The 25660-nt window shown below is 39.6% G+C and overlaps 1 protein-coding gene across 1 annotated transcript in view; it reads left to right on the top strand.

Annotated features, from left to right (window-relative positions):
• The window catches only part of EPB41L3 (erythrocyte membrane protein band 4.1 like 3), a 140602-nt gene that overhangs the window by 100563 nt on the left and 14379 nt on the right, over window positions 1–25660 (top strand). The window contains exons 7-14 of the mRNA XM_069468543.1: window positions 2242–2460; window positions 2870–2957; window positions 7652–7804; window positions 11396–11493; window positions 12180–12355; window positions 15110–15330; window positions 18626–19186; window positions 23978–24031. Coding sequence (XP_069324644.1) covers window positions 2242–2460; window positions 2870–2957; window positions 7652–7804; window positions 11396–11493; window positions 12180–12355; window positions 15110–15330; window positions 18626–19186; window positions 23978–24031 — 1570 coding nt within the window. The remainder of the gene's footprint in view (window positions 1–2241; window positions 2461–2869; window positions 2958–7651; window positions 7805–11395; window positions 11494–12179; window positions 12356–15109; window positions 15331–18625; window positions 19187–23977; window positions 24032–25660) is intronic.

Below are 25660 nucleotides of genomic sequence, written 5' to 3'. Positions count from 1 at the left end.
TCTATGTATATAATATTGGTAGAGCCTGTTAAATGTTTAAGAATTTTTCTGTCTGAATTACGTAGATTTTATATATATCACCAGCCTAAAATCATACTTAGAGGGGACCTTAAGCCTTTATCATAGTCCTCTGCTTCACAGATTAACAGTTCATGTTGGAAAGGTACAAAGTGTGTTTTTGTATCATACCCATATGCTGAACCATGATAGTTATTAAAACTCATCAATGTTAACACTTACCTTGGGGTCTTTTGCAGTTAGTATTATATCTGCAAGTCTTAAAAGTAGAATAACAGAGAAGACAAATCAGCTATCAATGGACATATTTTTGTACTATCTTGGCAATATTATGTGGAAAATGTACTATATTTCTCCAGTTGAAAACTGTTTACTTACAGTGACAAGATTCTCAAATTTTAAGGTAGTAGTTCTCCAAAGCTGGTCTTCATATCAGGTTCTAAGAAGCTATCTAAATTTTTTAAATGAGAACTTTAAACGAGAAATTATTTGTTATTTTAAAGAGACTATCTCCTTAGGGATGCAGGAAATTGTGAGCTGCTTTTATGAAGGCGTAGCTGTTGAGCTACTTGAAATCTGTCTTGTCTTGATCATATGGCAAGATCTGTCATCTAGATATCCAAATGAGACTTCTAAGACTAGGTGGGGCCTAATAATTACATAGTCATGCATCGCCTAACGATGACATGTTATGAGAAATGCGCCTTTAGGCGATTTTGTTGTTATGTGAGCATCATAGAATGTACTTGTACAAATCTAGACGGCATAGCCTAGTGCACAGGCTAGATGGTGTTGCCTACTGCTCCTAGGCTGCAAACCTGTACAGAATGTCACTGTACTGAATACTGCGGGCAAATGTAACACAATGGGAAGTTCTTGTGTATCTAAACATATCTAAATATAGAAAAGGTACAATAAAAATACAGTCTAAAAGACGAAAAATAGTACACCTAGTATAGGGCACTTACCGTGAATGGAGCTTGCGGGACTGGAAGTTGCTCTGGGTGAGTCAGTGAGTGAGTAGTGAGTGAATGTGAAGGCCTAGGACATTACGGTACACTACTGTAGATTTTACAAACACTGTAGGCTATACTAAAGTTATTTAAAATTTCTTTTTCAACAATAAACCTTAGTTTACTGTAATTTTTATAAGCTTACAATTTTTTTAAACTTTTGAATCTTTTGTAATGACATCTAGCTTAAAACACAAACACATTGTATAGCAGTACAAAAATATTTTCTTTATATTTTTATTCTATAAGCTTTTCTCCATTTAAATTTTTTTTTTCTTTTCAAACTTTTTTTGTTTAAAAACTTTAAGATGCAAATACACATATTAGCCTAGGCCTACCCAGGATCAGGATCATCAGTTTCACCATCTTCCACCTCCGCATCTTGTCCCACTATCTTCGGGGCAATATCAGGAATGATGCTGTCATCTCCTATGACAACAAAGCCTTCTTCAGGATACCTCCTGAAGGAACTACCTGAGGCTGTTTCACAGTTAACTGTTTTTAAGGAGAAGGAGCACACTCTAAAATAATGATGAAAAGTATAGTATAGTAAATACAAAAACTAGTAACAGTCATTTATTATTATCAAGTATGAACTGTATCATAACTATATGTGCTAGACTTTTATACGACTGGCAGCGCAGTAGGTTTGTTTATACCAGCATCACCACAAACGTGAATAATGCATTATGCTACAATGTTAGGACAGCTATGATGTCACTAGGCAATAGGAATTTTTCAGCTGTCTTATAATCTTGTGGGACCACCATCATATATGCAGTCTGTCATTAACAGAAACGTCATCGTGTATCACATGACTGTATTTAAGAGCATCATTTTCATACTATAATTTCCCCAACCAAGGATTTCAGGGATTATGTTGGAAACTGTTCATTTGACTTTAAAAGTTATTTTAAAAGATGTTAGAAGAATATGTCCTTTGGTTTCTTTTACTCTGTCTTTATTAACAAAATGCTGTTTTATTATGAACACTGACTTGCTTCTGGATGCCCTTAAGTATTATATTTTGTAGCCAAGTATTTTCCCCTTATTTCTGTATCAAATATAGATGCAATTATATTTTCTGTAGATAGGAAATTTATCCTACGGAAGTTATTTGGCAGGGAGAAATTGCCCACAATTTACATGGAATGATCTTTTCATCTGTCCTCATGCTGGCCTTTTGTGTCATCCTCTTGGCTTCCGGAAGGTACTACCTCTGCTTACAGTTGCGAGATGACATCGTATCCGGAAGGCTGCCCTGCTCCTTTGTCACCCTGGCCCTGCTGGGCTCCTACACCGTCCAGTCGGAACTTGGGGACTACGACCCCGACGAATGTGGGAGCGATTACATTAGCGAGTTCCGCTTTGCACCAAACCACACTAAAGAGCTGGAAGACAAAGTGATTGAGCTGCACAAGAGCCACAGGTTAGTGGCAGAAACCCTGCGAACACTCATTTAAGTTGGGCCTTGACGAGTGGGCATCCCTCACACCACCGATCTCTTCCAGCGTTGGTTTGAGTCCATTAAGGATGGGACTTGAGCAGAGTAAGAATGTGCACAAGGTAAAAGTTCTGGGTGGGTAAGCTCTCACTCAGAACATCCAGGCGTTCATGTGTAATGTTTTCTTTCAAAGCCATTTTCCTCGTGATTCTTTTCCCGTATTTCTGCTGCTGCACAGCTTGTCTCTCTTGGTGCAGGGGTGGGTGGGGGCTTTCTTGTTAGATAGGATGGAGCCAAGTGGGAAATTTTACAGCCCCACCAGGTGAGGGAAAAGCAATCAACTAGTATGAAGAAGGAAAACCAGCATTCTAACACTTTTCTCTTTTCCTATCAGAGGAATGACGCCAGCAGAAGCAGAGATGCATTTCTTGGAAAATGCCAAAAAACTGTCCATGTACGGGGTAGACTTACACCATGCCAAGGTACGCATTTTTAAGCCCCAGACTGTGTATTTAATGTTATAGCCGTAAGCTGGCGACTTTTACTTCAGTTAATGTAAATGAAAACGTTGGGGATTCAAATCTGTATTTGCCTTTTAAGCCCTACTCCGTGATACAACAAATCTAGCTCTCTGATATTTGCTGAGGGGTTTGCTCTTCATGGCTCAAACTTTCATCACTTGTGAGCTCAGCCCACTGAAAGCCTTTGATAGGCAGAGCCTCTTGCTGCCTGTTGATGCAGCTGGACACTGATCTTGACCTAATACAGGCTCTGAGCCCACGAGTCCCTGTGTCTCTTGTAGTTATCATATCTCCCACTGTGCCGACACGTGCTCTTTGCTCCCACTGTCCCCATCTCTACCCTTCCCTGAATATGTCTGTCTCTGGGCTGTCCTGCTCTTTCCTCTCTCTCTAAACCTGTCCGATTGTCCAAGACCCGAGTATCACATCTCTTACGTGCCAGGTAGTGTCTACACCCCCGTTCTGGATGACCAACATATTGCCTCTCTGGTGCTTGGTGGAATGTTAAAGAAGTATATCAGGTCAAGAGTCTTGGGAAGAAAGAAGTTGGAATTAGACCGTAGGAGGGTGACAGTCATGAGGACACATAGAGCAGCTTGGATTTTGTGTCGTGCCCTTTCTAGAATCCCCGTGTTTCTCAGCAGTGAGAGAATGCACATGTGCACTACTAGTCTGCTATTTAAACAGCCATGAATGAAAGTCCTGTGGACATACAGAGAAGCTTTTATGAAAACTTTTATCAGCAAAGCCTAAAAATGTGTTAGGATCCTAGAGATGGACGCTGGTACTTCAGCACCTAAGGGTCAATGTTTAAAGTTCAGAGGTAGTTTCTTCTGATGGCGGCTGACAAGATAACATCATTTCTGTGTAGGGATGTGTGTTTGACTTCTGATAGACAGCATCAGTCACCAATTTCACGGTCTGGGACTCACAAGAACGTGCAGTTACAGGTTTCCAGGCAAGCGAATGTCTTACGCAGTCAGGATTAGGGCCTAGAAATGAAGAGAATTTCAACTGGCTCTGCTCAAGTAAACATCTCCATGATCCTGCAAACCCACTGTGGGTTCTGTTGTTGCTGGAAGCCGGACGGCTCTTTGGTTGGTGTTTGGGGAGCAGACTGATTCATGGTGAGTCTGGGTTGCAGTGCAGGTTTGATTGGTTTTGTGTGTGGATCACTTTGCACGTCACCCAGGGTGAGTACTCCCAAGGCCTGAGTACCAGCAAAATCCCCAGACTTGGCTGGGACCTATACCAGGGATACGCTGGCACACTGAATGCCAAGCTCTTTGACATTTGTGTGTAATTACAACAGCAGGTGTAGCTGTTTACTTGCAGGTTGTTAATACTTTTTCACTTGTTGTGCACTGAGATAACAAAGATGTTTTCTGTTTTATTCAGGGCATAAGGTAGGGTAAGGATTTAAAAATAAAAATGAAGACAGACACTAAGATTTTTTTTTTCTATTTCCCTTAGAATTTTTTCCCTAGGTGGCTGAAAGATAAGGAAGAAAAAGGAAAGGAAGGTAGCTTAAGAATTTGAGTGGATCTGAAGCTATTTTTGAGTTACATCACGCATTCTGACTCACTAACTGCCTAGACAAAAATAAATAAATAAAAGATTAGAGTGTACATTTAAGGAAGAGCAACTCAGGATGTATCAGTGTTTCTATCAGTAAAAATAAAATCACTTAACATTGCTATAGCTACTGAATTAAAATAGATGGCTGCTTTTTCATTCCATAATGTGATTTGAAATTATGCCAATTAAAAAGAAAGAGAATTAAGGAAGTGCAAATCCAGCCTGTTACAGGATTTTATCTGAATATTAAGTATACAGATAATTCAGTTATAGACTCCATTTTCCCATACAACCACACTCCATCATTTGAAGAAGGAAATTTACTGAATTGAATTAGAGCTAATTTCCGGTTCTAAGCTAGATGCTTTTCTTCTGTCGATGATATGAAATGCTCTGAGCTTTATGATCCATTTAGAAATTCTGAATCGTGATCTTGTACTCCACAGCTCCGTATGAAGAATAAAATACCCGTATTAGATGAAGATCTTACGTTTTGGAAAACCTCTTCTAAATGTGTTTTGGAGGACCTATTCTAAATGCGTTTTCTTTGGAAGTCTGTCTCTTCTTGTTTGTCACTTAATGTCAGTCTTAATTGGCTTTGTCAGAGTCATTTATTTTATGTAAGATTCTGAAACGTAGATGTAAGTCTATATGGTATATCTTATAGACCAAGTGATATTGAAGGATGGCAAAGTTGGAACAATGATTTTAAATTAAGGAAATATCATAGTATGCCCCTTTATTTTCATGATGCTAGACTGAGACTATCCAAATCTACCTTCAGTGCTTCCAGCTAAAGGGAGTATAAACATATTTATTGATAGTGAAACGCACATGTCCCCAAGAAAACCTGTTGTTATAGTGTTTAAAACAAAAGATGTATCAAATTAATCTCAATATTATGGGCTGTGGTAGAAAATTTGATGTGAAAAGTATCGGGGGTTTTTGTTGCTGTGCAATTAATGAAATGGAGACTTTGATCCAGTTTAAAATCCCACTTGTTCCTGCCGTTTTATTTCTCGTTCACCTTTTCTTTCAGTACACATGTAGTGGCTGAGCACAGGCGAGGCAGGCCCTGTGCTGGCGCTGAGGTCGCGCAGGTACAACAGCTGCTCTCAGCCAGCGCTCGCCCTCCAGGGGACGGAAGATGAGCGAGAGTTTATGTCAGCGCCACCTGCTGAGGGTGTGCTAGTGATAGCAGACTGACTTGGGGACACAGAAGCCTGGGTTGGGGAGGGCAAGAGGAGGGGGCATCAGAGCCTTCCTCGTCTTCCCTACGGAGGGATATTGTTTTCTTATGATTCAAAGACACTAATGGTCGATTTAAGCATTTTATATCTATTCATGAAAAAGGTTTTGAATGTCCTTTCCCTCTGTAGGTGGAAAACATATTCCTAAACTTAGATTCTATAGTTATCAAAGAGAAAGCAAAGCAAAGACCAGTTTCCAGCGGTCCTTCCTCATGCCTGCATCGTGCCCGCGGCGAGAGTGGTCCCTCTGCGTGGCCGGGCAAGCAGATTGCCTGGTTTCGTTCTAGCAGATCAGTAATACCAGCTCCTTGTCAGCATCAGGTTATAGCTCTTTAACTTGCTCTTTCAAATTGAAGCCTCCATAAATGGTGGGCAGTTTCTGGTCTTTGAGTTCTCCTCAAATTTTATTATATTGTAATGTCCTGTCATCAAATCTTTCCTGTCCTGTAGAGTAATTTGGTATCTGATGGAATGATATGTTTCCAAGGTAAAATATCTCATTTTAAACCAATTATATTCTGTTTGTAAATGTAAATTTCCCAAAGATGGGCCAATGTATTTCTGATTCTGGAAATGTCCATCTTGTGCCTTGTGGGGACAGGATTGAGGAAGTAAATTCCCACGATATAGACGGGTCAGCGTCTCCCGTTTGGATTCTTCTAGTTTCCCCGCTGCTCTGCTGGTGCTGCAGAGTGACTCAAAGCTGGGGACAGCCCTGCCAGTTGTGCGCCATAAGATCTGAATGTAGCTTTCTGTGTGTGGCCAGCCCACGACCCTTTTTGTCCCCTGCTTCCAGCCATCCGTGGGACAAGGGGTGGACTCACCTCACGTACAGTCCTGCCTCTGTCCTGTCTTTTTACTCCATTCAGGGCCAGAGCTGTTCATTTGACCTGATTTCAATGGAATGCAGCATTTAAGAGGGAAAGACTATATATGGTGTATTGCCTGAGTTCAGTATAACATCTCCGACCTGTGGGCATCACACATCCCTAGGAAATTACTGAAAAATGAAATGTGCAAGTAGCAGAAGCCAGTTGCAATTTTAATATGATCTCTTTAAAAAAAAAAAACCTATACACACATGTATATATAAAACTACATGTATAAAATTTATATTTATGTTGTTAAATGTGGTTACCACTGCACAGTGCGTTTGTGTGTGTGGGAGCGAGGTTGTTGGGGACAGTGCATTGATACTTTTAAAAAGCTGTTATATTCCATATTTAAATTTCACTATGACAGTAATGGTGTCTAACAAATAATGGTGTACCAAGACTCTTTTTAAAGGAACAAAACCCAAAACCCTCATAGGGAAGGACAGGGCCCATCTTGTTAGAACACATGTCAGTTAAGAGTACTGCCTCTGGCACTAGGCTGCCCATGTTCACCTGGGACTCTGTACCTTAGTTTTCTCACCTGTAAAATGGGAATAATAATAGCAACTATCTCACCATATCATAGTAAAGATTAAAAGAATTCATATATGTAAAGCAGTTAGAGCAGTGCCTGGCACTCAATAAGCGATAGCTGTGGCTGTTATTACTGATATTAACACACCTTCATCTGCCTGGCCTTCTTGGTGTGCAGTATTTAAACTGCAAGTCTAAGGTATCTGGGAGAGGAGATTTTACTCTAACAAATCTGTGTAGTGATGAATATCTTCACTAAAAGGCTAGTATTTAATGGCAGTGTTTAAAAAATGGCTGCAGTATTTTTTATCTTTAAATGTCAATTATAGGTTCTGTTGTGGAGGTTTAAATATTGTACCCAGCTGAAAGTGGAAATAAACGAGATACTGATTCATTGTTTCTTGCGGCTATTTTCCAGGATTCAGAAGGAGTAGAAATTATGTTAGGAGTTTGTGCAAGTGGTCTGTTGATATATCGTGACCGACTGCGAATAAACAGGTTTGCCTGGCCCAAGGTTCTAAAAATTTCATACAAACGGAACAACTTTTACATTAAGATCCGACCAGGAGAGGTAAGCATACCTGCATTTGCATGTGCATTGGGAAGAAAGGTACCTGATAGCAAACAAAAATTTAAATTATCTGCTCATAAGTTCCAAGCATCATGGAACATGGTGAGTGACCTCCAGATGCCTGAGAGAACTTATTGTAGGTTTGTCCAGTAAAGGGTAATAAGTAAAACATTCTCTTCTTTATTATGTTCCAATTTTTTTCTACTATATGCATTAATTGGTTTTTTAAAACATCTTAATATAAAATCCAGATTCCTGAATAATTTTCTGTGCATTTCAAGCTGTGATGAATGGATCTCCTCCTGTGTGCCCTGTTACATTTCCGTGCCCTTTTGATCTGTCCTGCAAATCTGGCTGCACCCTAAAGTGAATGGCTTAGATGTCACATACTTTAAGTGACAAGGAAGATTAGAAAAAAGGACAGTGAGTGTGAATTATGTCAATGTACAGTATATTTTGGCTTTTTTTTTTTTTAAATCAGAGAAGCTAATGAAAGACTCAGAATTGTTAACTAATCCTTACTCCTTGGCCAACAGCCTCCATGATCAACTTATATTAATCTCCTCCTTAGTGGTTTGTGCATAATAGTATTAAATATCAACTTTTATTTGCTTAAGAAACAGTCAATAAATACCTCCAATGTGTAATTGGTATGCTTACTATAATGGAGGCAATGAAAGCCCAAACATTCTAGCTCATTTATACCTCTGAACATTTTCTGGTACAAAATAGAATTATCTCGTCTTCAAAATCTACCTCCCCACAGGAGTTTCTTGGTGGAAAATGGCATTTAAAAAATTAGAATATAAAATAAGCAATCATGTTTATTGTAAATACAAACTCATACTTGTCTATGATGACTGAAATAATCTGTAAGCTTTTCTTGTAAATTCCTGAAACTGTATTGTTTTTTAAATATTTACTAAAGATTGTATGTTAAACTTATAACCAATATATATTCCTATGAATTCATTGAACATATATTAAGTGAGCACCTATTAATTGTCAGGCACCATGTTGGGCATGGAAATAGAAAGATAAATATAACCTTGTTCCTGTCCTTAAGGGATTCTCTATTTGGCAGAGAAACAGACTCACACTTTGAATGGTAACACCGTGACACGAGTGGGATGTTACTCCGTAGACACCGCATGAGCGTAGCGTTGTGAGAGGCCAGAAGGGAGAGTTGGAGAAATAAATCAGTAGACAGTAGCGAGCCCCAGAAGGTTTTAAATTAGGACGTGACACAACTGGATGAATATTTTAGAATGATAGATTTCTTAATGAAATTCAACTACTTAATAATGTGATGTGATAAGACCTAAACTAGGGCAGAGGCTGTGGGAATAGGATGGAGAGAGCAAATTGGAGAGAGAAGTTTCACAGGCAGAGCCAGTAGATCTTGGAGATGAGATGGAGGAAGGGATTAAAAGGGGGAGAGTCCAGGATGATCAGAGGTTGCTTTCAGTTTGCATGCGTGAAGTCTACAGAGATGATATTAAACAGGAGGAAAAAACGGGGAGGATTTACCAAAAAAGATTGAAATTCCTTTGGGACAGATTTTCAGCGGGTGATTCTTGCATAATAAGAAATGTAACAGAGTTATCAATTGTATACATTTTTGAAGGCCTCAGAATGGAATAAAGTACTCAAAAGCAAGGGGAGGCCAGGCACTCTGGGAGGCTGAGGTGGGAGGATTGCTTGAGCTCAGGAGTTTGAGACCACTGAGTAAGAGCAAGGCCACATCTCTACAAAAAAATGGAAAAAATTAGCCAGGCATGGTAGTGTATGCCTGTAGTCCCAGCTACCAGGGAGGCTGAGGCAGGAGAATCGCTTGAGCCCAGGACTTTGAGGTTGCACTGAGCTATGATGACGCCACTGCAAGATTCTATCTAAAAAGAAACAAACAAACAAAAAAACACACAAGGGAAGTTAGAGAAGAGGCCCCAAAACCAAAAGTCTGAGTAAGACCGCTATTTGAGAGAAGGGGCAGGCAGGAGAGAAACACAGGGAGATTAAGAAAAATGGCCGGAGAAATAAGAGGAGGAACAGAGACTGACAAATGACCAGGAGGTGAGTTTTAGAGGACAGTGGTTGTCAACCAGCAGTGCTATGTGTTACAGAGAGGGCACGTGTGACGCAGACTAACAAAAGCGCATTAAACTTGACAGGTCCCATTATGACATGTCAGAGTTCAAGAAGGTGCGAGGAGCCCCCAGCACGTGGTGAGGTAGCAGTGAGTTGCAGAGGCAGTAGGTAGTGACTTCTTTTTCATGAAGCTTAGCAGTGAGGAGAGGGGTGTGGTTCCAGCATGAGCCAGCTCAGAGAAAGTCGGTTTCCTGCCCTCCCTTTTTTGTGATCATATTTATAGGCTGAGAAGAGTGAGTAGGAAGAAATTATTGGTGGCACACAGGCTCTAAAGAGGTTGAAAGAAATGGATACAAAGCACAGAGAGATAAACATTCAGAGTATTGTCCTTGCCCAGGTTAAGTTTGTTGACACTTCATTAAAACCCTTGGCCTTAGCATAGAGTGTGGTGCATGTTAGATGCCGGATGAATAAATGGATGATGGTGTAGTCAAGAGCCACAGTACTTCTGTCTTGACTGTGTCGCTTGAGCAGTAGCGATTTTTACAACCAGCACTGCATATGAATTCCCAAGTACCCCAGTCATCTCAACAAACAAGAAATAGAGGTCAGGCATGGTTGTATCTCACGCTGTGCATGTGACCCCTCACCTTGGTTCTTTGCCACATGAATTACTTTTTGCTATAGATTACATCAATAGTCCAGTTGTTTTGTGCTCTTTGGGGAAGTCTTTACTGTTTAAGATGATTGCCCCCTGGTGGCCTGAGGCTTCCTTTCTTCAGAAAATAAAAATTTATTGTGCACCTGCAATAATGATATTAAAGCACGTTATGCAGGAAATCAGATGAGATATTTCACCTTGAAAAATCAAATGGCTCGTAGAGTATCATCTGAAATGTACAGGTTGAAAAATATGTTCTCCCAATCTCTGATCTTATGTATAATATAGAGAGATGTCAGCATTTATCGTGATAATCCATGGTGAACACACAAATAAAATCTGCAGTATCTGACAGCAGGTCCTCAAATACCTAGGAAGTACACAGATTTCCTGGCCAGATACTAGGAGAAAGTGTCATTTCTAAGAATGCTATAGACTATGTTTGTAAACATTTTGTTCATTTCTGTACATTCCAGTTGAAGTCATTGTGTCATTGAGAAACTATGAAAATAAAGCTTAAAAACGAGATCAGGGTAAACTGATCTCTGGAAGGAATCCAAATACTCTCTTTTTGTGTGTTTGGTTTGCATAAGATCCATGCTTGTGCTGAAAACATTTACTGCATGCATAACATGATTATCTATCTATACCTGCAGCATTTTAAGGAGACAGGTAATAAGGTTTTTTTAATGAATTAAAGGTATATACCATGAATTGTGCATATAGCAATTTATTCAGTGTGTAAATAAAAAATTGTGGTAGTATTATGATTTTGTAAATTATTTGCTTGCAGGGTTCTGTTAATTCCAAACTTTACTCTCAGTGTATTTTTTTTAATTTAGTTTGAACAATTTGAAAGCACCATTGGGTTTAAGCTGCCAAACCATCGAGCTGCCAAGCGTTTATGGAAAGTATGTGTCGAGCACCATACATTTTTCAGGTAGGTGGAGGTTATTTCGTTTTTTTCCTATGGAAGAATTGGGATAATTAGAATCGCTTACACTGAAAAGGTCAGGAAGAAGAATATGGAGGCATATGCTTTCTATTTCTTCAAGTTCATTGTCACCAGATTTCTTGATGAAAAACCCTAAAAGAACTTCTGACTAAACTTGAAGGGTTTTCCTTAATTTATCATATGCTTATCTGCCCCACCCCCCTTCTTTATTATTTTTAACATCTTTTCATTATTTTTATAAGATGTCCATTTCAAGTATCCAATCCATTCCTTACTATTTCAATAATTTCTCAATACCCTGGACTCCTTCACCCCCATATATTTCTAGGCCCATCAAGTTTGTGCCTACAAAATAACAAATTGTCACTCTTCTTTTCACTAATGTCACCTATTTAATTGCCGTTAGACCCATAGACCCTCTAGTTGCACAGAAGGTTAAAAGTTCAGCTAGTTTAACACAACCCCTGTTTTGTCTGTATCCTCTCTACAACATCCCTAGTTGACATATACTATATAAATTGATTTTTTTTTTTTTACTAAATCAGATTCATTTAACTGCAAGTCATGTGTTAAACCTTTAGCACACAAAGCACGTTACCTCTTATGGCAGAGTAAAAAGTATTCTTAATATTTGACTTAGTGTTTCTGGTGTTTTTCTTTAATCCCTTTAGACTGTTGTTACCAGAAGCACCTCCAAAGAAATTCCTAACCTTGGGTTCCAAGTTTCGTTATAGTGGCAGAACGCAAGCCCAGACACGGCGAGCCAGCGCGCTGATAGACCGCCCAGCGCCTTACTTTGAACGATCGTCCAGCAAACGTTACACCATGTCTCGCAGCTTGGATGGAGGTAGGTGTCACATACTGGCCCTTAACAGCTACCTGGGAAAGAATACGAAACCATGACGAGCTTTCAAAACATAGATCCTCTTGGATATTGTAAATTGAAAAGCAGTTGTTGGTCTGTGGCTGAATGGCAGATTTTTAAGTCTCCAAAAAGTGTCTTTGTCAGTCTGATGTCTGTAGATTTGTATAAAATTACATAAAAGAATGGAACTTAGAGAATGAAGAAAGTAACTTCCATAAGCCGCACCCTGAATTTAGAGAAAGATGCTCTCATTCTCACTATAGTAGCCACATGCTCTATAAGTACTTTGAATCTTATGCCGGCAGATCTTAGAGGATTAGCAGGTTTGTCTCAGACTATTTGTTTTATAAAACTGTAAGTTAAATTTATCTCTGCTAAAAATTTTTTATGAATAAATTGTGGACTTTATCAGCCAATTGATAATAGCTGGTAGAAGGGATGGCTTCAAATAACAGAGCAAAGGGCTCTAGGTTAAAGTCTCCTGGTTAATGCTAATTACCACGCCAGCTGGACTGGGAGAACATTTCTGTGTTCTGTGCTGCCAATCAGATAAGTAAAACAAGGAGATAATCACTCAAGTTACCGTTTTAGGGGATAACAATGAGTTTTTAGTAGGTTTTTGTCTTGTCTAACAGTTTCATGTTGTGTCCAGAGTAACATGGAGGTGTGCTTTCTGCTACGAGGCTTGCCAGCTGTAGTAATACTTAACTTAGGAACTGAATCATGGCCAGGACTCTGCCTTCTAATCCAGAACACCTGGAGAGTAGTTGTTTTCTACAAGACCTTATCCTGTGCAAATAAAAAGAGTTCAAAGTTTCTAGTAGGCCTGTAAGATTTTAATAATAAGGAGAAGCATAAATAAAAGTTACAAGTGCCTGGAACCATCTCCCTTCCCACCTTTTTTGCCACTGCTCCTCAAAGAGTCTCAGCAAATGATTTCATCTCTCCAGGCCTCAGTTTTAGTTATCTGTAAAATGGGAGTAAGGCAGCCTTCAACAGGGTTGTTGTGAAGTGTGAGTCAGATACATGTGAAAGTACTCTTGTTATAGACGTAATTATCTCAATGATTATATTGATAATGATTCTTACAGACTTTAGTGAGTTAGCCTAGGAAGTTAATTACTATTCTGTATCTTCTAAGGGTTTCTAGAATATCAAACTCAGAGCCAACACTGTGGAATAAAATATTTATCAGGACTGTTTTGAGTTGAATAAAGATACTGATATGTCCATGTTAACATTGAGGCTTTTCTTTCTACTTTGTCTTATTGACTCTCTTTCTCCTTTAGAAAAATCTCTGTTAACTATTTGTATATTCTATAAGTCAGTATTTGAGCAACTTTTGTAGAAAGTCCACGCCTTTTTTTCCTGAATACCGTCCACTTTGTTCAGTGACGTGCACCCCAGGGAACACATTTTTTGTCAATGTTGTTTTCTTCATGACCTTTTGTGTGATAATGACTGCTGAGAAGACAGAAGACAATTTTGCAATCAATGTACTAATATCATGCTGTCTCTTCCTCCCTGCCCAAAAGTGATGTTAGTATGTGTTGTCTCTCACTCTGCCATGCGTGCTGCCAGCCCTAGTGTGTTTGCTGCCACTGCTGAGCTGGGTGTCACGGCTGCATGTTGGAAGATAAACTGCTTTTTTGCAAGGTGGCATCATACAGAGAATAGCCTAACTGGTCCATTAGGAAGCTGTGTCTCGTCAGTATAAAGAGCTATAAAATATCTTAGTGAAGATACTTTAGTGACATGGTTTAGCTATTAAAAGGATTTCAGAGAGGATTTCATTTCAGAATCCTTTCTTTTATTTATGTTTTAAAGTTCCTAAAATATAAATGCAGATTATATTTTATCTGTGATTGGCTACTGTGTATTTGAAAAGCAGTATTTATAAGCTTTAATAAATGTTATGATATCTAAAGCCTAAAATAATGAGTACCAAATTTTAAAATTTAACTACATTAAGCATTTTTTTCACTAAGACATTTTAGCTGGTATGAAAAGCTATATCTTATATCTGTTTGCATGTTTTGCATTTGCATGAATTTCATTTAACAACATTTGTCTTGTTTTTCCCAAAATATTAGACATGAATAAATGTATATGCATATTATGGTACTCTCTTTAAAAGGCAATAGAAATTAAAACATTTCTTTAGTTGAACGGAATTGCCATCTGAATTTTATAATCTCTGGGAAGATGGTTAATTTTCAGTATTATCCATGGAGCTCTTATATTGTAGGAGTGATAGACTTTTCAACATTAATGATAATAAAACCAATTTGGTGCTCCTTGCTGAATGGCACTTCCAAAGATATGTTCAAAGTCAAGTGTATGAGAGCAATTGTCTACTGCAAATACCGCTATTAGTTGTGGAACTGGCCACCAATTGCTGGTGCTCAAGCCCCACCAGTGACTTGGGGTAACAGCCTCACCTCCCCCTCCCACACATCCTCCCCCAAGAGTCTGAGAATGGATGAGAATTATTCTGGGATTTCAAGACATAAGCATTTAAATAACGTTAGAACACTGGGCTGGGTAACGCAGAAAGGTGGATCTGTGGTCGTGCCTAGATAAAGGTGCCAGCAGTGCTCATTTCGCTATTCAAGACAAACCTGGTATTTTGTGGTGGTACTTTTTTTTTTTTTTTTGAGAAACAATTGGTGTTTTTCATCTGTCTTCTGACTTCACTATTTCAGATTTTATTTCTTCAATTGTATTTGCTTTTAGCATCAGTGAATGAAAACCATGAAATATACATGAAGGATTCTATGTCTGCTGCAGAGGTTGGTACTGGCCAGTACGCCACAACAAAGGGCATCTCTCAGACCAACTTGATCACCACTGTGACTCCAGAGAAAAAGGCTGAGGAGGAACGGGACGAGGAAGAGGACAGACGGAAGAAGGCAGAGGAAGTCACGCCTGTCTCGGCCATCCGGCACGAGGGAAAGGTATAGCTCCCAGGCTGCCTTCCAGAGCCTGTTCCGGCTTTTAAGAGTGACTACGTAATACTGATGGAATATACCAGGAATGTGTTCAGAATTAGGGTAGTTCATATATCAGTATGGGTCACATTCATATGCCAATTTTTAAATTCTTATTCCTGTTTCAACATTTTTCTTCTGAAAGATTCTTTTGTGACTTTTTGAAAATTTTTATTTGAACAAATTGTATGCTATGTAAGACTTTCAACAGCTGTCCTGTATGTGTATCTTAAAAAGACTTTTGGTGGCGTATTACAGGTTTCTGTTTGGGCTAATATTTCAGAACTGTCATGAAAGCTGCTTTGTTTGTTTCTGGCCCCATTCTCCTACCCAAGTATGGCATATTTTTCTAGACATACAGTAATCACATTGCTATCCTTCTGACTGCAGGTGCCTTGAGTGACCATAGCCTGTGTTCGGTCACACACTGTTTCCTACTTAGTCTTACAATCAGCAAAATAGTGAGTAGCCATGTTCTGAAAAGGGATACTAAGGCAGAAGATTGCAACAGAAGAGAAAAAGTAAATTTGGCAGCAGTTTCTTCTGCTATTTTATATTCATTAAATTTTGTGACACCATTTCACCCAAAATTTAGTTTCTTTTTAAACATTGTTTATTTCCGATGATCCAGCACTCAAAAGCAACTTTTCAGAAAAATAAAAGTCAAAAGACCCTTTGGGAGGTTTAGACATTACTAATAACAATGGAAAAACAAGTGGCTCCTGGAATGCACAGAGCGTAGAGTTAGAGGAAAAGGCAGAATGAAAATGCTCGTGTAACCCACAGTATGTTTGATTCCCAAGTGCTCATTTGCACGCTGGCTCTTTAAATATCGATCTGTGTGGTAGGGAATCACCACTTCAGACTCTAGGGACATTCAGTGTTCCTTTTGACAAGAATTTAGCAGCAACATCTTAATGGATGGATAAACAAATAATTTTTGTAGCTTTGTTACAATATTCCAAATGACCCAGTCCATTGTCTTTTTTTTTTTTTTTTTTTTAAAGATAAGAGCATTTATTTAACAAACACAAATATAAGCACGGGGTGGTGGGATATTTGGATCACTTTTCCTGTTAAAATGTACTTTTGTTCTGAATTTTTGTTTTTACACTCTTCCATTCAGTCAAGGCAAGTTTTAAAGGGGACAGGAAAAGAAGATAATCCACCCGAAAAGTAAATATATGGTGCTTCTACTTAGTTATTTCAAAATTTCTTGAAATCACTCAGGCCAACATAAGATTCCCATGGATGTATAAATATAGTGAAGTGGCATAAAAGTAAAGGATTGTTAGTTTGCACCCATAATAGGTCTGGGCAGTCTCACTTGATTTGATTTTAAAAGACCACCAATTTGTTTATGTAAAATGCAGCACTAAGCTATTCTCATTGTGTGCTGCTTATGCCAGGGGAAAATAAAAAGACAAAAAAAGCTCCCCTTCTCTGAGTCTGCGTCCCTGAGAATGCAGCACTTGAGAGGATGCCTTCAGGAAGGCCGCAGCTGGGACCCAGTGCTTACCTAGGTGACAGCTGGCTCTAGTTCTGAGTGCAAAGCTGTCTTTTAAAAACCACTTTAATAGGCAGCACGGAAGGTTAAAACTTCCTGTTATTCTTCTCCATCTTCAAAAAGTATCATAGAAGGCATTTATTTTTTAACCAACATGAAAATGTATTACTGAAAATAGTGCTTAAAAGACTGGTCCCCCGGCTTGCCTGGAGAGGAGGCGTGTTTCCCGGGTGACCGGGCAGCCTCACCTCGCCGCGGCAGGACCGCTGTCTTCATGCAGAAGGCGGCTGTAACTTCTACATTATGCTTAGCTGCATGAGATTTGTGCAGGTTCCTGTTTAAAATGCGATGTTCAATGTGAGTGTGTGGGAAAAGACATACTTGTCTCAGTAAAATAGACACCTCTAATGCTGTGATATACTCAGGATATAATTTTATTGGTGCATTTTCTTTCCTTCATGCCTCAGATTTAATTTTATTTGTGCATTTTCCTTCCCTCTGTTGCTATATTTACCACTTCTCTCCAAGTCAGATTGGATAGCCACCACAAGGCAGGTTGGGTAATTTCCGTGCTGTCAGGTCGCTAGGCAAAAAACATGTACACACACACACACACAGAGTCACAGCAGCAGGAGTCTAATTAGCTTCAGCCTCCGTGTGACCTTGCCTTGAACTCCCAGGCTACAGCAGCTCCTGCGCCTGCCCAGGTCCTGCCTGGGACTGCTGTCTTTCCTTCCCCTTGTCCAGCGGCCCCTCCGCTGCCTGCAGAGGAAACCGGCCTTGGTCATGGAGACCTCCAGGGCCCAGAGGGGATGGGAACTAGAATTGTCCCACACAACCCTGAGCTCACCACAGGAGCACTTTTGTAGGAATGCTTGCTTTTATCATCATATTTAGGGCTCAAACCAAAGGTATGAATGTGTCCTTTATCTGCTAAGAAAAATCAGAAGGCGGGGGAAATTGTATCTTTCTGTTATTTAAATAACAGAAAGTAAACACAAACCAGGTTACAAGGAAACACACACATTCTTTTTGCTAGTTAGCTTGTTGAACCCACTACTTGAGTTGAAGTTCCACTGACATCCTAGATACAGGAGCCAAAATAGAAGAGTTTTCAAGGGAACCCCAATTCTTTGTGGAGAATTAGAGTTCCTGAAACATTAACTGTTGAATCCCCTGATTATAACTGCTTATCAGATAGGAGTGGGGCCAGAAACTTACCTGTTTTGGATGGAATTGACTAACCAAAGAAAGGAGTAATGCTAGAGATTTTTCTTTTAATAATCAAAATTTGGATTGAATTTCATTTTAATCCAGCTGAACTATAGTAACAGCTCTGTTACCTGGAGATTGGAAGAAGGTTATTGAAAGTCTTGATTTTAAGTTATCAGAGATTTATGTTTGGTTTCAAAACCCTAAAACTTTCTAGAGTTGTTGGTCTAAGATGAAATTTTTTGATCATGTGAAACAATGTAGACTTTGGGATTGCCCATAAATACCTTCTGTTCTGACTTTAAAAAAAAAAAAAAAAACCCACCTCGTATTGGATGGTCTAATGGGAGAACGGTAGCCATTCATGGCAACGTTGGCATGCAGCTTGGATACTTTAAAATTCATGAGCAACCCTAGTGCTAAAATTCTTGTTTTATAATTTTATATTGGTACCCATAAGAAAGTTAACTAATTGCAGTTTTCTTTTTGTCCTTTTGCACCTCTGTTGCTGCTCTCTGTCTCTCTCTGTCTCTTTCACATCAGTCACCTGGGCTTGGCACTGACTCATGTCCCTTGTCACCCCCATCAGCCCATTGTGCCCCTGCCTCTCCCACAGAGCTGCGTAGGAGGTGTAAGGAGAATGAGTGCAAACCGCCAGGTTGTGAGCCGTCCAAAGCTGAGCACGTGTGCGAAGAGCCCTCCCTGGACTCTGACGGCCAAGGGAAGCCTTACCTAGGGGAACAAGATGTGGCTTTTAGCTACAGACAGCAAACTGGCAAAGGGACCACCCTGTTCTCCTTCTCCTTGCAGCTCCCTGAGTCCTTCCCCTCCCTCCTAGATGATGACGGGTACCTCTCTTTCCCCAACCTCTCTGAAACCAACCTCCTGCCCCAGAGCTTGCAGCATTACCTCCCAATCCGCTCACCCTCGCTCGTGCCCTGTTTCCTCTTCATCTTTTTCTTTCTGCTGTCCGCCTCCTTCTCAGTGCCATACGCTCTCACTCTCTCCTTCCCTCTGGCTCTGTGCCTCTGCTACCTGGAGCCCAAGGCGGCCTCCTTGAGCGCCTCCCTAGACAATGACCCGAGTGACAGTTCAGAGGAAGAGGTGTGTACCTCGGCATAGAACACGCTTCCCCTTCGTGTTCCGTGCTTCAGTCCGAAACAGTGTTAGCCGGCTGCTGCAAGAGTGGTCCTACTTTCAGAGCCTCATTTATTGTCTGTGCCACTATGTTGAGGTTTTTGTGTGTTGGGGAGTCCAACCTGGGCCCCAGGGTTAGGCACAACACCATGTGGACGTAGCAGTCTGAGCCCAATCTGGAATCGTTCTGCTACCCACTGAGTTCTATGTGGGGTAAAGGACTCAGCCAGAAGTCGATTTTAAAGAACCCATTAACTATGCAAAAGATCAGTGCTAACTTTAAGGTTCTGATCAGTTGTCATTTGATAAAGTCAGCCACATGTAACACAGATCAGTAGTTTTCGACTTAAATGATACTGAAGGGGAGAGGGGGAGAGAGCCCCACCACAGAGGAAGCATCATTGTCATCTCGGTAGCTTTCCAAAATTGCAAATGCATCTCCTGCTGGAGATTCTGAAACGCCGCCGCCATCCTCTGAGTGACATTGCCAGACGGTCATTGTTACTCACAGAGGTTGATCGATCAGATCCCACGATATGCTGGGACAGAAAGAACTTCCAGAGCAGTTTAAAACACCCACATGACATCAGTCATCGGTAGGGCCAAAAAGAACTGCACGCAGTACAGCAGTGTTCAGAACAATCAGGAAAAGACTAAATTGAGGTTTCTCCACGTTACAAAAATGGGCTGCAATCTCATCAGCATTAGCAATGCCAGTGCAGATATCAGACGCAGTGATTCTTCCAATGCCAGCGTGAGAAAAAGAAATCTCCCCATTTTCACAGTGTGGTAAGAGGAAAGTTGGCTAGGCCTCTGTGGCTGTCAGCCAGGCATGGATTTAGTGGCAGAAAGATCCCAGGCCATCAGCCTCTGTCCTTGAAGGCACACTGCCACCGGTCGGGCCCCTGTCCCTCACCTGAGCAATTGGGTGAGCTGATGTGGGAACTGGTGGTTTTTCCTCTTAATTGCTCTCCTTCCCCAACACCCCACAGCCCTGTGAACGGCCCAGCAGTTTCCCTTTCTCCAGGCTTCAAGTAGAGCAAGGGAGAAAGAACAGAAGCCGCCACCAGAGGCGCCTGCTGTCACACACACTCTGCACACGCCTCTCCCCAGGCTCCCTCCGGCTCTCCTGTTCCCACAGAACACAGGCTGCTGTAGCAGGAGACAGGCCAGATACTCCTAGCATTTAACAAAAAAAATTCAGAGTCAAGGCAATGCTTATAAAAGGAAAGAAAGTCTATTCAGTTTTGTGCTCAGCTAGAAAGTCATAATTTGAGCTGCACCTGTGAGTGTATAGAATTGCAAGAGTGTGTAAGTAACTATATTTAGTGGTATTATGACCATTTCTTTGCAGCAGAAGGAAAAAAATATGATCTCACAGGTGTTTTAAATAAAAGTCTAGGCTTTTCAATTGATACAGCCTAAGAGTTCTTTTCCAGGTTCTCAGGAATGATGATTAGCTCCAACTGATATACATATATACAGATATCTGTAAATAACTATTTTTATTCATGGAAAATATTTTGAGAACTACTCTAAATCCTGAGTTTAAAAATCTCTATTTCTCATAGTGCCAATATTATCAAACAGTGTAGGGCTAGAACATACTATAGTTAAGAACACAGTATTATCTACAATGACTGTTATATTAGCTGATTTCTAATATGGAGATATATTTTCCCTTTAGCAGTAGAGTTAGCCATCAAGCCAACAAAAAGCAAAAAGATTGCTGTTTTATGCTTTTCTAAATTCACAGTAACTGTTTGAACTTTTATATAGCAAACCACACAGATCTTGTGCCTAATCCAGGGTATACATCTTGTTGTAATCAGTGCATGAGAATTAATGTTAAACTTGGGCATGTCTGCATTACATCGGCAAAACAAATCACAGCAGTTAATTGTTACAAGCTAGTGAACACGTGATCAGAGCTTCCCAGTCATGACTGTCCTCAGTACTGCAAACCTCTGAAACCATGGATTAGCTGTCGCCACTGCAGTCTTCTTCACCCTGCTCTGCAGCCTTAGCCTATTACAGCTCTCCTGCCACTAGACTTTGTATCTGGCCATCTGTGCAATGGTGTCTCTTAACCCTAAGTGTTGAGAGCTGTGCGTTCCAGTTCAGGCTGAGCTAGAGAACTCATATTTAGGTCATTCATTCAAAAAAAAATGCCATTTACTTACATGGCCTGTTTAATTCTCTAGGCCTCAAGCACATTGGCAGCTATACTGGTGACTTCTTAGTATAGAATTCAGCTCTGTCACTTTGATTTTGCAAAATCACTAATGACTATAATTCTTTTTAAACATTGTATCATCACTGCTTACATTTTCTACATTTTATAGAGGGGCTTAATTAGTTCTAGCCTTTCTCAAGAGTGAAACCCAGTATAAAAAGACTTAGTCATTTCAAATAATAAAGCTGTTGGCCAGTTGTTTTTTTCCTTTTGTACTTTCAGAATGGTCAGATAAGAAGGGGCAGAATATCAAATCATCTGTCAAGAAACGTAAGATGAGTGTAGCTCCCCATACCATAAAATATGACTATGTGTGAATTTCTGAGTAATTTTTTTAACAGTACAAAGAAAAAGGAGATGGATTTAAATCTGGAAGAAAAACTAATTGGTCAACTGATTTATAACATTTTAATTATGTGAACATAGTATTATATGATAGTTTATGATGTGCTGTACATTTGCAGTTTGTGTAGTCATAGTGCATTGTATAAATAACAGTTGCTGTAAAAGCTGCTTTTACATCATCTGTTGACTGTTGATCAGGCACTGTGCTGTTGACTGACTAAATGCTAAGTAGGAATTTGAGAGAGTTTAGAAATGGACTAAGCTATTTGTGTATGGCTAGGAAAATAGTAGTCCTAATTTTGTCATGTTAATATATTAGAATTATTATAGGAGTATTTAACTCTGTGTATGTCAGGCATTATAGCATCCATTACCCGATATAGTTAGGGTTGTTATTTTCCCCATTTTACGGGAAGGAAGCTGGGATTAAAATAGAAAAAGTACTCAGTGTGTCACAGGTTTGAACAACCATGATTTGAGTTCTTGTCAGTCTGACATCAAACCCCTCTCACTCTCAACTATGACTGTACTCTAACGGTGTGATGCTTGAAAGTTACTTAAGTAAATTTTAAAACAGTAAGAGAAATAATCTATAAGGGAGAAGTATTTTCAAGGACTTTAGACATGTTTGACATAACTAATTAGGACACTAAGAACAGGTCGTTCTTATTTATTCATGAAAGCCTAAGATCTTGGAGTTATTCTATACATTTGAACAAATAGCCAATCTCTCTTTAAATCAAACTGGCCTTTCCATGCTAATACCATAGCAACAATCACTCTTACAGGAAACCTAATAACCACCCCACCCCCAGTCGTTAACCGAACTGGTCAGGTCATGAAAATGTGTCAGCACGCTTTCTTTACCAACCTACTGAAAATTATGTTAGGCTTGGTAGCAAGGCTGCCAGAGTGGTGTCCTTGGTACAGGTGCCGAGTGTGCATCCCACTTCCTTTTCTTTCAGGAATCTATTAGATGAAACCTGAGGAGAGGGCCAAGAAATCAGCATCGCCACAGTTATGTCAATGGAATCAACACTGTCCCAGCTGTCCCTTCTTGACATTTCTTATTCTTTAGAGCAAGAGATTATTTTAAGAAGCAGATTCATAATCTTAGACCACCAGTTCTGATTTTTGTTTTCAAAATATTAATCACAAATCTTCGATCAAGGGAATTTTATTAATTATTAGTTGGTATTTGTGGAGGGGAAGTCAGCCAATATTATACCAGGGCGTTTAGACGTCCATGGCTCTACTCAAGAAAAAATAGTTTTTGTTTTCGATCATAAACTCCTATGAAACAGATTAAAAACCAGTCCTGAAATGACTATTCTCCTTCTCCCTCAAAAACCTATAGGCTCTGTCAAATGCTGTGCTTTGTTTTATTTGTTTCCAAGTAGATGTCTCTCTCTCTTTCTCTATTTTTTAAAATTATTCTTAATTATTATTTGCTTCATTTGAATGGTATTTGGAACAAGATGTTTAAATACATACTTTGATATACCTCTTTATATTGGAGGGTGGGGCCAAGTAAACACAACATATAGTCTTAAAAATATCCAGTTAGCAATGCTACTTGCAAATTGAGTTACATTTTTCTTATATAAAACATATGCCCATGAGTCACTGGCATGTGCCTTTTGTAATTAATAGGTAATGCAGACAGCCTGATGGCCATAAATGGATATAAATTATCAAAATGGTATAAATGAGGGGCTGAAAGTCCAGTGACTGTTACAGTAGCTTTTAATATAAATTTACATTTTCATTTACCTTTCTAATGTGACGTATTACTGGAATAAAATATATAAACATTAATTTTATTTGCATTAAACATTGTTAGGAGCCCTTGTTCGGGGTCTTAGTTAAAAGGTGGTGGGTGGGGATGCCAAATTGGTTTTCCCGAGACATAGGACCACACAGGGCAGGGCAGCTCCTGCAGCGCCTGCAGGCTGGGCGCCTCGGGTCTTCCTCTGAGTGGGCTCTGCTGACGACACCCAGCTCTGGCCCTTCTTTTTGCTTTTGCTTGAACCCGCATTCTCGTGGGATGGTAGCATGATACAGATCACAGAGGAGGAAAATGAACTGTCTGACCTGTGCTGGACCCTGTTTGACCAGATGGTTTATTTTCTATCCCTGCCTTGCTCTTGGAACCCGATCACTTCTGTGGTCCACAGACTGACAGTGAGCGCACGGACACCGCAGCCGATGGGGAGACCACCGCCACCGAGGTTGGTGTCACAACTGAGGGTGGCTGGTGGCTGCCTAACCCAAATGCCTGGTGGGGTGGCTCGGCATTTAAGAGCTCTGCATACCAGCTTTTGGAGAGGAGATCAGTTCTGACTATAATAGTAGGAGTTAAATACATATTTTGCTGCCTATAGACAAGTGTATTTTGCTGCCTATAGACAAGTGGTTCTCAAACTCTGGCCTGCATCAGAATCACCTGGAGGGTCCCAGCCTCGTGTTTCTCATTTAGACGGGCCCAAGTGAGACTTGAATATTTATATTTCTAACAAGTTCCCAGGTGATGACTCTGTTAATCTGAGGATCACACTTTGAGAACCACTTGCCTAAACTGATAATATGTTTATTAAAAAAATTCTCCTATCCCAAATGAGAAGCTATGTATGAATGATAGCCATGTGGAGGGGGGAAGAAGGGTCACGATTAATCTAATTAGCTTATTGGCTGGATACAGATATATTTTTAAATCACAAATGTTGAAATAATTCTTGTTGAAATAATACTTCTCTTAACTCATTTTTGTATCCTTTGGCTATAGCCTAGGTCACTCATAAAAAATGAATTCTCTAAGGAAAAGAAAATTAGCATTTGATTTAAAAATATGTAACACATTGAACAGTAATTGGAGAGATACTATCATTTCTCTTGTATTGATTCTTTAGGGTACATTAAACATGCATATGTCTCTGTGAGTGTGTGTGTGTTTGTGTGTGAGTCTTATGTTGTTTTTCAAATCTGCTCTTTGGATAACTAATTAAAATTTCTATAAAAACAATATTTCCCTATATCATGAAAGTCAAGATGTTTATATCCTGAAGTGCTAACAGAATTTAGTTTTTACTATGTTAGTAATGTTTACTTTAGGTTGTATGTTCTTTTTTACATTTTCCAATCATAATACTTTCTAGTTGGCTATTTAGAAAGAATGAAAAATGTTGTAAGTGGTATCTGTACATCACTTAATTGAAAATATCTTCAGAAAACAAGGTTTCATGATAGCATTTTATTAAGTTTCTTTCTTTACAAATGCCAGAGTTCAATTTAAAGCTTGAAAATCATAATTTTTTTAAGTTAAAGACAATATTGTAAAACAATTATCCAGATTCTTCTTTTCAGCAGTCATATATAAATCTATCATAAGTTAATAATTTTCTGTGCCAAATATAACAAAACAACACCTTGATTTTGTAAGTTTACATGTAGCCACAGGATAATACATTCAATAAATTTCATTGGAATCCTAATATTTGCTATAAATGAAAAAAAAATTAATAATACTTCAAATTTCTATAGTAGTCTTAAAATGTGTTCCATAGCCATGTAAGCATATAAGGGAACCCGTGTACCATAGGTAGATGGTGAAGCTTAAAAATAAAATGGAGAGCCATGAACCTACCATGCACTGAAGAATTAGCATGTCACCAGCACCGTGCTGAAGTTTGCTGTGTGCCCTGTGACACTATTTAAACACTTTTCCTTCTCGTTAGGTAGCAGCACAGCAGTGGTGCAGCACAGGACATGCGCAGTAGACCGCCTTGTCCCCTTTGGCAGATGAGAAAACTGAGACAGCGGTAGACTAAATGAATTGCTTAGCGCCATTTGCTTGAGGTGAC

Source organism: Eulemur rufifrons, chromosome 5 (genome assembly GCF_041146395.1).
Source record: "Eulemur rufifrons isolate Redbay chromosome 5, OSU_ERuf_1, whole genome shotgun sequence".
Lineage (NCBI taxonomy): Eukaryota > Metazoa > Chordata > Mammalia > Primates > Lemuridae > Eulemur > Eulemur rufifrons.
The sequence above is the reverse complement of the archived record's forward strand: the minus strand, read 5'-3'. Positions and strand labels throughout refer to the sequence as shown.